The sequence below is a fragment of the Tachyglossus aculeatus genome, chromosome 7, assembly GCF_015852505.1.
Source record: "Tachyglossus aculeatus isolate mTacAcu1 chromosome 7, mTacAcu1.pri, whole genome shotgun sequence".
NCBI lineage: Eukaryota > Metazoa > Chordata > Mammalia > Monotremata > Tachyglossidae > Tachyglossus > Tachyglossus aculeatus.
The window spans coordinates 35269519-35285532 of NC_052072.1; the positions used below are offsets into that span (position 1 = coordinate 35269519).

The window sequence follows — 16014 nt, forward strand, 5'->3', positions numbered from 1 at the left end:
TGGACTATTGCAATGCAAAATTGGTTAGATTTGATTTAATCTCTTTTTAGGATGACTTTCCTTTTGTTTTATAAAATTGATGGTCTATCTGCATTCATTCAATCGTATTTATTGAGTGCTTACTCTGTGCAGAGCACTGTGCTAAGCGCTTGGGAAGTACAGTCGGCAACATATAGAGACGGTCCCTACCCAATAACGGGCTCATCTGAACTGCATATGTAAGAGTTGAAGATAGATAAAGAAGGATTTAATCTGTGAACATCAGTGAATGCTAAATTATTATAACCTTTCAAAAATAAAATTATTTATGTAAATGTTCTTCAAAGTGTTGCTTCTGAAAACAGTGACTAATTGAATAAGAAAATTAACATATAAAAGCTACAAAAATTATATTCTTTAGCTTATTCCATTATTAGTTAGCATTTAAGACATTCATTGTCACTTGTGGTTAAGGTCCAAAATGAAATGTGTGTTAATTATTTATTTCTTTATTTTACCCTAAAACAAGACCCTCTGACACCTTCAGAATCAACACAAGAGTGGCACGCATCGGGTAAGTAGCAATGAATTTCAGAATGGGTTGTTATGATATTGATTAAGTGTTGATTACATGTCAAGCACTGCACTAAGCACTGGAATAGATACACAATAATCTGATCAGAAATATTCTCTGCCCCTTAATCTATTATTACTGTAAAAATCCATGTCTTATCATCAGTCGTTACTTATTTTGTCATCAAATGTTTTTCCAAGAGAAACAATACTTGTCCTTCAAAAGGTAACTTTGTCTTAACTTTATTCTCCAGCCAACCAGTATTTGCAACTTTTAAATTCACTGAACTTTTGACATATTCTTGGAGTGTTCAGTTAAAATCTGGGCAACTGAGTAGTTCTATGCACTTGACAGTTACTTTTGTTTGCTCCGTATATTTACAGGTTCCGTGTTGTGCAATCCTTTCGAAAGTATTGATTTTTAACATGGGCATTCTATCCAATAAAATGGAATGAAACAATTGACACACAATAAAGTCACCAATTTATTGAATCCATCTTTATGCAACTTTTATTGGGATCCAGAGTACCAAATTTAAAATCCAGAGAAGCAGCATGGCTTAGAGGAAAATTCATGGGCCAGGGTCCTAATCCTGGCTCAGCCACTTGCCTGTTGTGTGGCCTTGACAAGTCATTTAACTTCTCTGTGCTTCAGTTACCTCATCTGTTAAGTGGGTTAGGGTGAGCCCTATGTTGGACATGGACTGTGTCCAATCTGATTATTTTATATCCACTCCAGTGCTTAGTACAGTATCTGGTGCATAACAAGCACTTAGCAAGTACTGTTAAAAAAAAGGTGCCAAATTCAATTAACACCTCTTGAAAGTTAAAGGAAAATTGATTTCACTGAGCTCTGTTCTTTCCTAGTTGGTTCAGAATTTGTGACCACCCCTCCTACCCCGAAAATTGCAGGTGGAAGGAAATGACTCTCCCTATACCTGTATTATTTTTCTTTTCCAATCTCAATGGGAACAGAGACTCTCTTTCTGTGGGACCCACCAGCCAGTTGCACTGATCAAGCACTTGGGAGAATACAGTACAGTAGTGGGTAGATTGCACCCCTGCTCACAAGGAGTTTACAGACTAGAGGGGGAGAAAGACATTAAAGTAAATTACACATGGATAGGAGTGTAAGTGTTGTTGGGGGTGGGTTGCTTCTCAATGTAAAATGAGTTCTTTTTTTTATCAGATATGCCTGAATATACAGTCACAAATGAATTTTGCCGTAAACACTTCCTGATTGGAATACTGCTCCGCGAGATTGGCTTTGCCCTTCAGGAAGACCAGGATATCAGACATTTAGCTTTAGCTGTTCTTAAAAACCTAATGGCCAAGCATTCATGCGATGATCGGTATTCAGAAACAGTAAGGAATTCATTTCATTCATTGAATCATATTTACTGAGCACTTCCTTCTCTACTTCCTCATAGATTTTTAAAGAATAAATGACTGTAAAACCATGATTCACATTGATATTTTTTTTTAAATCCAGGAAAAACAGGCACAAATAGCTACCTTGTATATGCCTGTCTATGGCATAATTCTGGATAACATGCCAAGAATTTACATGAAGGACCTATTTCCTTTCACAGTGAATACGTCTAATCAGGTAATCTCATATCATGCTTAAAACGGTTTTAATAATTTTGCCTCTGATAATCCTGCCATACAATAATTTTGCTTGCACTTGATTAAACGAAGTAGAGTCTACCCAACACTCCAAACATTTCACATCATAAATTTAAAGATTATCACTTGGTTGATTTAGATAATAGTGGAATTTTTCAAATTCCTTGTTAATTTGGAATTCCCGGTGATCTGGAACAGGTATTTTGCCTTCCATTAAAAGTTATTTTTATCCTCCTGAATGTGGCAAAAAGCTCTGTGACTCGGATTTTGGCTGGGGGTTGGGGGGAGGTTTGTTGTTGTTTTGTTTTTTAACTGAGAGCAAAAATCACTGGCCATATCTGCAGAAAGCAAAAGCAATGCTGGTCTGAAAAAAAAAATACCAGTCTGTTACTTCAATACAAAAATCAATCGTATTTATTAAGCATTTACTGTATGCAGAGAAAGCACCGTACTGTGCTTCTTAATGATGCACATTTCTCCAATTTCATTTCATTCATTCATTCAATTGTAATTATTGAGTGCTTGCTGTGTGCAGAGCTCTGTACTAAGTGTTTGGAAGAGTACAATGCAATAGTGCGCTGCAGTAGAGACAAGATGATGAGGTCCCACATGGGGTTCACAGTCCAAGGGCTCGGAGGGTGGACAGAGTTTGGATTTCTGGTTTGGAGATGCGGGCACACAGGGTCGGAGGGCACGAGGGGAGCGGGGGGTGGCGGGGTTCACATCGGCCCGACCCTGGGACGAGAGGCAGGGGGGCAGAGAGGTGCCCTCTGCTAGGCCCACCGCCTCAAGCCCCGGGGGATAATGACCACTCCGGCCTCAGCATGGATTAGTGGAAAAAGGACGGCCTTGGGAATCAGAGGTCGTGGGTTCTAATCCTGGCTCCACCATATGTCTGCTGTGTGACTTTGGGCAAATCACTTAACTTCTCTGTGCCTCAGTTACCTCATCTGTCAACTGGGATTAAGACTGTGAGCCCTATGTGGCACAAGGACTGTGTCCAACCTGATTACCTTGTATCTACTCCTGCATTTAGTACAGCGCTTGGTACACAGTATGCACCTAACAAATGCCACAAATTTATTGCTATTATTATTATTAGCAGTATTAAACTGCAGAACCCAGAATTTGTGGGAGACCCAACAGCGGACTCTAATCATGCAGTTGACTGCAGTAATTGTTTTGTAATTTTATGAAAATAAATTAAGCAAAATATTTTTAGCACAACTCATCACATACGGCATCTACTTCTAAAAGTTATTTCCCATTTTAACCTCTTTTGATTGGCATGTCTACTATGTGAAGAGTTCATTTCTAAGCTACATAAAGCCCTGACAAAGTCTGCAGTCATTATTGCCCCATATTTGTGGTAGAGAATTATGCCTAGGGAAATCATATAACCATTGTTGAGAGAATGGGATTTGTACCAACCATGCCGCTCCCACTGAAATACCGCTATGAACCAATTCTTCAGTGACTATGTAAACAATATGTCGCCAGAGTTTCTGCATTTATAAACGTTACAAGAAGCCATTTATGAGCTTAATTGCATTTGAATTCAGAGTTCCTTTTGTTGGAATTGCAGGGCTCCAGAGATGATTTGAGTACCAATGGAGGATTTCAGAATCAGACAGCTATGAAGCATGCAAACTCAGTGGATACATCATTTTCTAAAGATGTTTTGAATTCTATAGCAGGTACTTAGAAAATGCTGACAAAACATAATCAGACTTAGTTACATTTCATTCCATTGTGCTTTTTAAAAAATAAATTCATAATTCATTATGGAAAAAGCAGGAAACAAAGGTTGCAGTGTTTCTAAAGAGGCGTTGCAAAAGGGAGAGTTTCCTTTTTATACAGATCTAGATAGTATTTAGTGGCTTATATTCCTATTAAAAATTCATTTCTATATGGTCACTTTTTCATTTTTATTTGGAAAGGCTAATTGGGCAGGATCAGTTCCTTATTTTGGTGGAGAGTCTATTCGTTTCCTTTTTATCGCACATGGACTTTTAATTGTAACATGTCTCTAGCTTCAAAGCCCACTTTTAAGAATTACTTCACACTTCCAAAGCATTGTTACTTTTCTTTTTATTTCAGTAATGATTGTCAAGCTGAAATCTCATCTAAAAGTCCCTGTGAGTTTGGTGAGAATCATTTCAGTAAAAGAAATTAATTTTTGCCCCAAAGCAACTTTTTAAAAGTATAGAAATACATCTTTATTTGCTTTATTTGAAGAATTTTATAGTTTGTTTAGGTCATGAATAATAGAAAGATGCTAGTTAGATTTTAGATTGTAGAAGGTCTGTAGTACCAAAGCTGGAATCCGTAAAAGGTTCCAGTTCTAAATTTTGCTGCCAGTTTCTCCATTTACATCTTTTTGCTTTGCCCCTTTTTATTTTATTTTTAGTCCATTCATTTCATCTTAGTATGTGTACTGTGACCTTTGTTTCCAGCTTTTTCATCAATAGCTATTTCTACAGTGAACCATGCGGACTCCAGAGCTTCCTTAGCAAGCCTTGACTCCAACCCTAGTGCCAGTGAAAAAAGCAGCGAGAAAACTGACAACTGTGAAAAGGTATATCCAACTGTGGATACCTGCAAACAATGGCTATGAGTCCAACCGCATCACTTATTACTCAATAAATGTTTCTTCTTTTATTCAACAGATTCCAAGGCCCTTGTCTTTGATAGGATCAACTCTTCGATTTGACAAGTTAGATCAAGCAGAAACCAGGAGCCTCCTTATGTGTTTTCTTCACATTATGAAGACCATTTCTGAAGGTAAAGAATTATCTATAAAAATAGGCATTCTAAAAGCATAATTTTCCAATTTCAAGTTAGCTCATATTGTTTTCAATTTGGTTCCAGAAACATTGATTTCCTACTGGCAAAGAGCACCGAGCTCAGAGATTTCAGATTTCTTCAGCATCTTAGAGTATGTACAATGGCTTTTATTCTTCGGAGATTTAGAGAATTCTTCACAGAGAAATAGCTAGCTCTTGGGTGTCTCATTTTTATAATAATAATAATAATAATATTTGTTAAATGCTTACTGTGTGCTGACCATTGGACTAAGCACTGGGGCAGATACAAGATAAGTAGACTGGACACAATCTTTGCCCCAAATGGGGCCCACAGTCTAGTAAGAGGGAGAACCAGTATTGAATCCCCATTTTACAGATGAGGAAACTGAGCATGGAGAAGTTAAGTGTGTGAACCTCTGTGGCTACTACAAAGTTATAGAGGTGCTGTGGTCACTGTGGATAATAACGAAGACAGAGCATTAAAATTCTGGTGGGAACAGAGAGAAGCAGCAGTTGGTTAACTGTAGGGGATCAAAGAGTTCAAGGAGCACTGTGTGGCTCTGAGTCATGCGGGCAGGACCTATTTTTCTTTTGTAACCTACTGCAGCTATTGCTTATCTGCTTTTGGAAGTATTTCCACATGTGTGAATGAAGTGCAAAAATGGTATGTGTCTGAGCAGGACTGTAAGAGTGGTATGTATCTAAGAAGGACCGAGGGGACAGTTATGGGAGAGGAGGAAAGGGTGCTTAAGGAGGAAGATAGTTCAGGTGAAACTGTGAGACAACAGAGGAACAGTTTGAAAAAAATAGAAACCCCTAAACTTCCTGCTCTACTGAAAAGAGATAAAAGCTATTCAGGCTGGATTGCTTAGAAGATGCTACGTGCTTCACAAATGCAAAAACCATTCACCGGTGTGCTGTGATTTGTCTCTTTATCTTCCAGTGTTTGCCTTCAAAATTTCAGATACTTAGGAAAAAGAAATATTATAAGGTAATACTTTGAAACAGTAAATCCTTATTCAGAATATTTTGTTGAACCTAATCTTTGTACTTTCTCAAATACACCAATAACTGTTAGATTTTAATAGTGCTACTGATTGAATTGCCTGAGAAAATCCATCTTGTGTTCTAATTTCTAAATGATTCTACAGTTTATGGGGGGAATAGCCTCAATATATTCTTACAGGAAAAAAACCAAATGTGGTAATATTGTTCAGTTATCCATTTCTCCTTTGAAATGAGCATACCCCTTGCTCATATCATCTTTCAGGCCTGGAACTCTCTCCCCCTTTATCTTTAATAGACCTCCACTCTCCCCATCTCCAAAGCCTACTCAAATCACATCTCCTCCAGGAGGCCTTCCCTGGCTAAACATTCTTTTCTCCATACTAATCGCCCTCCCTTCTGTATGGCCTATGTACTTGGGTCTATACTCCTTAAGTGCTTTAATCTCACCTCACTCCGAGCCCATACAGTGTGTATGTTCATATCTCTACATTCTGCCCCTTCTCCTATCTGTAAGTTTAGTTTGATATCTGTCTCTCCTACTAGATTGCAAGGTTCTTAAATGAAGGGACCATGCCTACCAACTCTGTTTTATTGCAATAGTAATAAATGTGGTATTTCTTAAGCACTTACTTTGTGCCAGGCACTGTACTAAGTGCCGGGGTGGGTACAAGCAATTTGGGTTGGACACAGTCCCTGTCCCCCATGGGGCTCAGAGTCTCAATCCCCATTTTACTGATTAGGTAACTGAGTCCCAGAGAAGTTAAGTGACTTGCCCAAGGTCACACAGCAGACAAGTGGCAGGGATGGGATTAGAACCCATGACCTTCCAACTCCCGGTCCCGTGCTCTATCCACTAGGTCATGCTGTTTCTCAAGCACTTAGTAGAATGCTCTGTACACAATGAACTCAATAAAAATCTCTGATTGATTGACCCAAAGGGTCTTCTCTCTCCCTCCCTCTCTTTTTTTTTAATCCCAGTAAATCTGCAAACAAAATTCTGGCCAGGTGGTTTAGTGGCATTATGGATTCATAACCATTAACGTCCAGGGTACGCCTCTCCTAATGCAAGGGTCCTATTGGAGGGATTTGGTTTGGGCCCACAGTGGCCCCATGGACCCAGTAGTTGGAGAAGACATAGACTTCTATCTAGCCTTGATAGATCTGAAGTACAGGTCAGAGCTGTCTGGAGACCCTACATTTCCAGTAAGGTTTTGAGAATATTAGTCCATCTAAACCATTCCTACCTCTCTGAACCTGCAAAATTATAGTGATGGAGCCCGAGACTGAACAATCAATCAAATTTACCGAGTGCTCACTATGTGTGTGCAGAACACTATACTAAGTACTTGGGAGAGTACAATATAACAGAGTTGGTAGATATGCTCTCTGACCAGAGCAGAACTACTAAATGGCTATATTTCAGATTGGGACTACAGGACCATTTTAGCCCCAGACCTTCCCCAAAGGGCAGTTCTGAGAACCTCCAAAGCCACCACAAACTTTGGGGTAATGGTAGTGGCACTTAGCAGCCCTTACTAAGACGGCTGGGTCACCACTGCTGCTCACCATTGCTGATTTTCAGCAACGTTGTTTATTGGAAATTTCTGGGGACAAAATAAATGCAGCAACTGATCCTCCCTTCCTTCATTACTACCTGGAAATGTAATAAACATATACCAGATTCATGTTTACTGTGCTCCAAGACAACCACACTTAGCATGACACCATGATCTGTAAGTGCTTTTTTCCTAGGGAAAAAGTTACCAGAACTCAGACCTGGAGCAGATCCTTGTCTGTAGATATGAGTGGGATTGGAGAGAAGGAATAAAATCAAGTATATTCCTCGAGTTCCACTGGGACTCAGAATGTGTCTGTCAAAAAAGCAATGAGCCAGCATACCTGGACTAGTGTTCTTAACAAACTCCATACCAGGAAATAGGGGGATCTAATTACAAAGGCACCAGAATGTGAATCCAAAATGCTCCCACAGAGGGACCAAAAAAGCCCTCAAGTTTATATTCTAATGTTTTTTGAGAATTATCACGTGTGCCCGTGAACTATCAAATGCATGAGTGAAGACTACAGTACAATTCACTGCATTTGAGAAGTAACTCTCTAAACTGGTCTTTCTGAGTTCCATGTCTTCAAACTATGACACTCTATTCAATATTGATGATGATGATGAGCGCAAGAGCAAACTATGGCATTTTCAAAGCACTTTACCCAACTCTGAAGTAGGCCAATGTTCACATTACTCTTATACAAATAAACAGGGACCTAGAATCCAGCCCATCACTTGGTCAGGGAGTTAGAGTCTGACTCTCCATATTCTCAGGTCTCACTCCCACTCCAGGAAACTAGTAATGAACTGGTACTTAGGGAAGGAAATCCAATCCCAGTTCGTTCCCCCAATCCAGAGACCAAGAGTTTCACTTTCCTGCAGAGTGCAGGTAACAAGAACTTTTGATTAATTGACTGTACTAGCCAATTTATGTTTCAGTTCATAGTTCGTCAGATGGGCTTCTACTTTTCTTGGACAGGAGTTACAGATGTTCAAATATGTTTTAACACTTATGTTCTCTTCACAGAAAAATTGCTGCTGCATTTAAAGTTGTTCAGGCTACCCAGAACAATGGAACTCTTAAAGGGTCCAATTCCTCCTTTCAGACCACAGGTCTCCTGCCACAATGGTAATGATATAACTGCTTGTTGAACATTTTATTTTAAACAAAATATAAATTAAACATATGTTCATATGTACAGAATTTGAAGCTATTAAGACAGTAGGCCTGAAGAAATTCTTAAGAATGTCCTAATCTTTGCTAAACGTATCTGTCGGCAAAAATTTGGCCTGAATTCACATTAAAGCAATTATCCAAGACAATCTGAGGAAGCAACCTTGTTACCAGTCAGTGATACTTATTGAGCTCTTACTGTGTGCAGACACTGTACTGTTTGTCTGAGGCAGGGCTAAGACCACAGGTCAGATTTCCTTCATGTACATGGTTCAGCTTGAATTTTGTTATGTGCTTCCTAAATTAACCGCTCAACACGACCAAGGCTGAACGCTGGGGGATGGGGCCCAATCTGGAGTGGGCCTGGGAATTGAGAGCAGGAGAAAGAGAAAAGAGGAATGTTCTACTCAGACCGAACTTGAGTCTTTAAGCTCAACTTAAAGCAACGAAGAATAACTCAAATTCCTGGGGGTTAGCTAGAACTCAGGTTCCCTGGGGCCCCCCAGACTGAGGATAACCCTGGACCACTGCTAATTTGAGCTGATCCCAAGGGAATGATTGGGCCACTCTCCTGGAGCAATTAAATCATAAAGCAAGGCCATTCACCTTGCATCATTCCATTCCCTCTCCATATTCCACATTCTGTCTCCGTGTGCCATATTTTCCTTCCAAAACTGTTTTTGGAATGGCTGATCTAAAAGTAAGCTGCCCCTCTATTATCAGTCTTTTATCTTTGCAGATGGATAGAACAAAGAGAAAAGGAGAAGCAGAAGCAGGCTTTTTTCCATCTCCAGAATAAAGACTTTTCTCATTTTCACAGCTGGAACCGGCATGGGGCATTTAAATGAAAGGCGTCATGGGCCATTGTTTTGGTTCCCCTTAATAGAAACAGCATGGTGGCACCAGAGAATTCTGCCAGGAGAGCAGCCTCCAGCTGTCTTCAGTTGCGACCCTTCACTCCTCCCAGTTATTAACCTTTTTCTAACCTAAATGTAATCATAAATGGAACTTCTGCCCATCTGGCTTAAAAGAAATGGAAAGAATAGTGAATCAAACTGCTTTTTGTCAAATTTTTCCTTGGATTCTGCCTTTAAAATGTTTTTGGTAGTTTTCTCTACTGATCTCTACCCAATTATCAAGTTAAAATCCATCTCCTATCCCTCGCTCCCCCACACAATCTTCAGTTTGTCAAAGATGGACAGAAAAACTGTTTAAACCCAATTAACTTTTTAAATGCTCCTTCTGAGAGCAATTCCATTGAAAGTATCTTCAAAATTCATGATTTTCAATACATAATTTAGTGCCTATTAATAAATTCTTTCACTCTCTACCCACGTGAACTCTATGTTAATGACTTTAAAGGGTGAAATTGATTTCCCTGTTGAAAAGCAGGAAAGATTTTAATAGGGGAGTTTCTATTCTATGCCATTGTAGCCCAGTCTCCCTTTATTAACATAAAGTCTGATTATGTGGTGAGTCAGGGCAAATAGCATGCCCTCTAGGAAGTGAATTAAATCTTTGAGGGTACTAGCAATACCATCTGGTAAATTAGCTCACCCAGGTACTAAATGCATCTTCCTAAAAGAGTTGTTTAACTCCCATAGGAACGTTTCCTCTGGAAATCACATGATGAATTCATTTTGCTTGAAAACTTGGGCTTTTAATGACCTTGATTTTTGAACCAAAACTCCACAGTTCAGTTTCTGTAGAGGCCCAGATTCAGATAGGAATGTAAAGACACCATTCAGATGGGGATACCCATATGAGCTCAACTTCTATTGAATGTTACATGTTTTAGGGGGATTCACTAATGTTCATTTCCCAGTGGCTTCTTCCCCGCTGCTTTCAAAATTCTCATCTATCCCTTTTCCTAAAAAAACCCTCCACTCCCTCCAGTTATCGCTTCATCTCCCTCCAAATTCCTTAAGCAAGTAGTCAACCCTAGCTGCCTCCACCTGCTCTCTTCCAATTCTATCCCTGAGCCCTGCAGTCAAGCTTCCATTCCCTTCACTTCATGGAAACTGTCCTTTCTAAGATCATCAGTGACCTTCTTGTGGCCTTTACTCTTCTAATCTCAGCTGCCCTCAATAATAATAATAATTATGGTACTTGTTAGGTGCTTAGTGAGTCTCCTCTAACCAAGCCCGGACCCACCTCTACTAATCCCCCCCATATTAATAATAATAATTATTATTATTATATTTGTTAAGCACTTACTATGTGCCATGCACTGTTCTAAGCTCTGGGGTAGATACAAGGCTATCAGGTTTATTTTGTTGTCTGTGTCCCCCTTCTAGACTGTGAGTCCGTTGTTGTGTAGAGACAGTCTCTGTGTGTTGCCGACTTGTACTTCCCAAGCGCTTAGTACAGTGCTCTGCACACAGTAAGCGTTCAATAAATACGATTGAATGAATGAATACTGTGTGCCAAGCACTGTTCTAAGCACTGGGGCAGTTACAAATTAATCAGGTTAGACACAGTCCCTGTCCCTCATGGGGCTCACACTCTTAATCCTCATTTTTTACAGATGAGGTAACTGAGGCACAGAGAAGTTAAGTGACTTCTCCAAGGCCATGCAGCAGACATGTGGCAAAGCCAGGATTAGAACTCAGGTCCTTCTGACTCCCAGGCTGTGCTCTATCCACTATAAAAATAAAAATTAAAAAATGTTGGTATTCGTTAAGCGCTTATTATGTGCCAAGCACTGTTTTAAGTGCTGTGGTAGATACGAGGCAATCAGGTTGTCCCACGTGGGGCTCACAGTCTTCATCCCCGTTTTACAGATGAGGTAACTGAGGCCCAGAGAAGTGAAGTGACTAGCCCAAAGTCACACAGCTAACAAGTGGTGGAGCTGGGATTAGAACCCATGACCTCTGACTCCCAAGCCAATGCTCTTTCCACTAAGCCACGCTGCTTCTGCATTGCTTCAGTACTGTGGACCACTCCCATTTCCTTGAAACATTATCTAACTTTGGCCTCACTGGCACCTTCCTCTCCTAGTTTTCCTCCTACCTCTCCAGCCTCGACTTCTTGCTTTCCTTTGCAGGCTCTTATCCTCTAACTGTAGGAGTCCCCAAGGCTCAGTTCTGGGTTCCCTCTCCCTTGGGGAACTCATTCACTCCCATGGATTCACCTACTATCTTTACACAGATGATTCCTAAATTCACATCTCCAGTCCTTACCTAAATCCTCTGCAGTATCACATTTCCTCCTGCCTTCAGGGCATCTCGACTTGTGCATCCACCGACACCTCAAACATAACATGTCCAAAATATAACTCTTCATCTTCCCACTTAAACCCTGTCCTCCTACTGTCTTTCCCATCCTGTAGGCAACACCACTATCCCCCCGTCTCACAAGCCCATAACCATGGTATTTTCCTCAACTCATCTCTCTCATTCAACCAACATATTCAGTGTCACCAAATCCTGTCAGTTCTACCTTCCCAGTAACACTAAAATCTGTCTTTTCCTCTCTATCCAAATTGTATATCTCACCTTGACAACTGCATCCGGCTCCTCACTCACCTCTCTGACTCCTGTCTCTCCTCATTGCAGCCTTACTTCGCTCAGCTACCTGGATCATTAAAAAAAAAAATCAATCCACATCTCCCCACTCTTTAAGACCCTCCAGTGGCTGTGTATCCAACTCTGTGTCAAAAAACTCGAAAACTCAGATCAAAAACTCCTTACTGTTGGCTCAGGAGCACTCAATCACCTTGCCACCTCCTACCTTGCCTCCGTATTTCCTACTAACCTAATCCACACTTTCTACCTACTCACTGTACCTCAATCTTGTCTATCTCACTGTTGACATCTTCCCTCTGGCCTAAAATTCCCTTTCCCTTCATATACAACAGACCTCCACTCTCCCGCATGATTATTAGTAGCATATCACTTCTAAGAGGCTTTCTCTGACTAAGCTCTCATTTCTTCTACTCTCTCTCCCTTCTGTCTCACCTATAAATTTGGATCTGTACCCTTTAAGCACTTAGTCATGTCCCCCTTAACTCCACAGTACTTATGTACATATCCATGATTTATTTTAATGTCTGTTTCCCCCTCTAGACTATAAGTGCCTGGTGAGCAGGGGACAAGACTACTAACTCAGTGGCATTATATTCTCCCAAATGCTTAGTATAGTGTTCTACACATAATAAGCTCTCAATAAATACCACCAATTGATTAAATGATTGATATTTTCTTACTAGTTTTTCTACAAATCTGTTTAGACCTCAGTAAATACTTCCCACTGATTTCAGAGGTAGAAAAATACCTCCTTAAATTTCACTTGTTTTTCAGCTGGGTTTTCCTCTCCAAAGAGTGAAATTTTCACTAACCAGCCTCTTACAGCAGGTAAAAAGTATTTGGAAAATTCATGTTCTAAGATTCGGATATTACTGAAATCACTTTGTTTTGTTTATTTTCAGGATGCATTCTACTGCCAGTCACGAGGGACATAAGCACCACAGATCTCAAACATTACCTATAATTCGTAGCAAAAATGCACTCTCTAACCCCAAGCTCTTACAGATGTTAGATAGCACCATGACCAGTAAGTAAATGAAAAATAATGTTGCTGAATTTGCCTAACTTTTCCCTAGTCTTTTGAAAGAAATAAAATACTTTGGGCTGTTTAGAATATCTAGAATATCAGTGGTGGGTTTGTTGAGAACATCATACTGCATCATTTTGGTCTTGGAACTTTGTTGAAATTCCTTCATTTACTCAAACTGAAACCAATGATTCCTTCTACAGATAAATAGGTTGGTGGATAGATATCGCTGAATATGTTGAATGCAAAGGGAAGTATCTTAACGCCTTTATGAATGTTTCACCTTTTATTTCTATAGGCAATTCCAATGAAATAGACATTGTGCACCATGTAGATATTGAGGCCAATATTGCCACAGAGGTTTGTCTCACCGTTCTGGACCTACTGTGTCTCTACACTCAGTTACACCAGGTAAGTCTGGTAGAAATCCAATCGGGGGCATGTATGTAGGGGTCCCAACTCCCAAAGTCTACTGTCCCCATCAGTCTCAAGGGAGAAGCCCCTGGCTTCCCCTCAACTACTTTCTAGTCAGGGCAAGCAGCCAAAGCTCGCCCGCTTCCACCCTAAGGAGCTATTTCTTACCACCTAGGAGCAAGAAAGGAAAGCTTGGCCCAGCTCCAGTCCCTACAGACCTAGTGGATAACGCACAGACCTGGGAGCCCTGGGTTCTAATCTCAGCTCAGCCACTTGTCTGCTGTGTGACCTTGGGCAAGTCACTTAACTCCTCTGGGCCACACCTCAACTGTAAAATGGGGATTAAGACTGTGACTCCTCCATGTGGACATGAACAGCATCCAACCTGATTAGCTTGTATCTGCCCCAGTGTTTAGTACAGTGCCTGGTACATAGTAAGCACTTCACAAATACCACAATTATTATTATTATTATTTTTGTTACTAGCAGCGTGGCCTAGTGGAAAGAGCATGGGCCTGAGGGTCAGAAGACATGGGTTCTAATCCCAAATCCTCCACTTACCTGCTATGTGTCTTCTCTGAGCCTCAGTTACCTCATCTGCAAAATGTGGATTCACTTCCTGTTCTTTCCCCGACATTGAGTGTGAGCACCATGTGTGACCTGGTGATATTGTATCTACCCCTGGATTTAGTACTGTTCTTCTCATATAATAATAATAATGATGGCATTTGTTAAGCACTTACTATGTGCAAGGCACTGTTCTAAGTGCTGGGGGGGAGGTTACAAGGTGATCAGGTTGTCCCATGGTTCAGGGGCAAGCACATATAATAAGCACTTAAAAAATACCACCGTTATTATTACTATAACAGATCTCTGAGACTGGGCTTGCAGTTCTTGTTGCCCCCAGCTCTGGGCCCCAGTGGAAATGAGTTGTTCACTCCCTTCTCCCATAGCTGCTCAGACAGACTGGGTGATGCTGTTTCTGATGGAGCTGTTGCTATCACTGCTCAAATCGCGGCCCGTCTGGATCAGTTCAAGAAGGGCAATTACTGATGGGTGGTGGAGGAAGAAGAGGTGCTACTTCCCCCTCTTTCCCTTTTCTCTCCATCTCTATTCCATTTCTCCTCTCCCTCTCTAGCTTCTCCTTCTCTATTATTGCCTTCTTGCTGCTCCTCTCCACCTCCTTCACTTTCCTTGCCTCTCTCCCATCCTTTTCTTTTCTCCTTTTTCTCTTTCCTTTCTCTTTCCAACCCTTCTTTTCCAGTACTGGATCAGTTCAAGAAGGGCAGTTACTGATGGGTGATGGAGGAAGAAGAGGTGGTACTTCCCCCTCTTTCCCTTTTCTCTCCATCTCTATTCCATTTCTCCTCTCCCTCTCTAGCTTCTCCTTCTCTATTATTGCCTTCTTGCTGCTCCTCTCCACCTCCTTCACTTTCCTTGCCTCTCTCCCATCCTTTTTTTTTCTCCTTTTTCTCTTTCCTTTCTCTTTCCAACCCTTCTTTTCCTCCTCCTTTCATACCCCGCTTTCCAAAGTCCCACCCACAGTGCCCTCACTCTATATTCCCTCTAAGTTTGCTCGTGCCCTCAAATAGAAAAGTTAACACCCCCAATGACAAGAGAAACTTCAATAGCCACAAAACCATTCTGTGGAGGAAAGCATTCCCTCGGTATTTTAAGATAGTGTGGGGAGATCTTCTTTAAATTCCATTGTTTATTTTAGTTTTTCCAAGCATTTTTGTTTTGAATCCCACACCATTCCAGGCATTCCATCTCTCTAGTCACCTCAGTACTGGAGTAGTTACTTATTCATTTTTGTTAACTACATATGCCATCTTACTCTCAGGTACAACATATTTACCGATTTTTGTCTTCTGCTAGTCCCAGTAGAATGTAAACTCTTTGACGGTGGGGATTGTGTCTTTTGATTCTTTAGCCAGTTTCCAAAGTATCTAACACCATGCTCTACTTACTGCGGGTGCTTCATAAATCTTGTTGATCCTGATACCACTGTTTTACCTTTATCTTTTCAGAGACAACTTCAGCATTCTGATCATCAGAATCCATCGTTAAAAAGGGTCTTTGACACTTACTTGCTGTTTTTACAAGTCAATCAGTCATCGGTAGCCCTGAAGCATGTTTTTGCAGCCTTGCGGTTGTTTGTAGGCAAGGTAAGAATACTTCTTGTTCAAACTGAAAATTCCACATATGACACATCAGTCAGTCAGTGGTATATATTGACTGTGTGCAGAGCACTGAACTAAGCTCTTGGGAGAGTACAATGCAATAGAGTTCAATAGTCATGGTCCTTGCTCACA

The 16014-nt window shown here is 40.7% G+C and overlaps 1 protein-coding gene across 7 annotated transcripts in view; it reads left to right on the forward strand.

Annotated features, from left to right (window-relative positions):
- The window catches only part of DOCK10 (dedicator of cytokinesis 10), a 247672-nt gene that overhangs the window by 192292 nt on the left and 39366 nt on the right, over window positions 1-16014 (forward strand). For all 7 annotated transcript variants that reach the window (XM_038748917.1, XM_038748915.1, XM_038748916.1 and 4 more), the window contains exons 31-42: window positions 509-553; window positions 1742-1917; window positions 2045-2161; window positions 3767-3878; window positions 4638-4759; window positions 4851-4965; window positions 5053-5119; window positions 5932-5979; window positions 8585-8686; window positions 13161-13285; window positions 13584-13696; window positions 15730-15867. In XM_038748917.1, coding sequence (XP_038604845.1) covers window positions 509-553; window positions 1742-1917; window positions 2045-2161; window positions 3767-3878; window positions 4638-4759; window positions 4851-4965; window positions 5053-5119; window positions 5932-5979; window positions 8585-8686; window positions 13161-13285; window positions 13584-13696; window positions 15730-15867 — 1280 coding nt within the window. The remainder of the gene's footprint in view (window positions 1-508; window positions 554-1741; window positions 1918-2044; window positions 2162-3766; window positions 3879-4637; window positions 4760-4850; window positions 4966-5052; window positions 5120-5931; window positions 5980-8584; window positions 8687-13160; window positions 13286-13583; window positions 13697-15729; window positions 15868-16014) is intronic.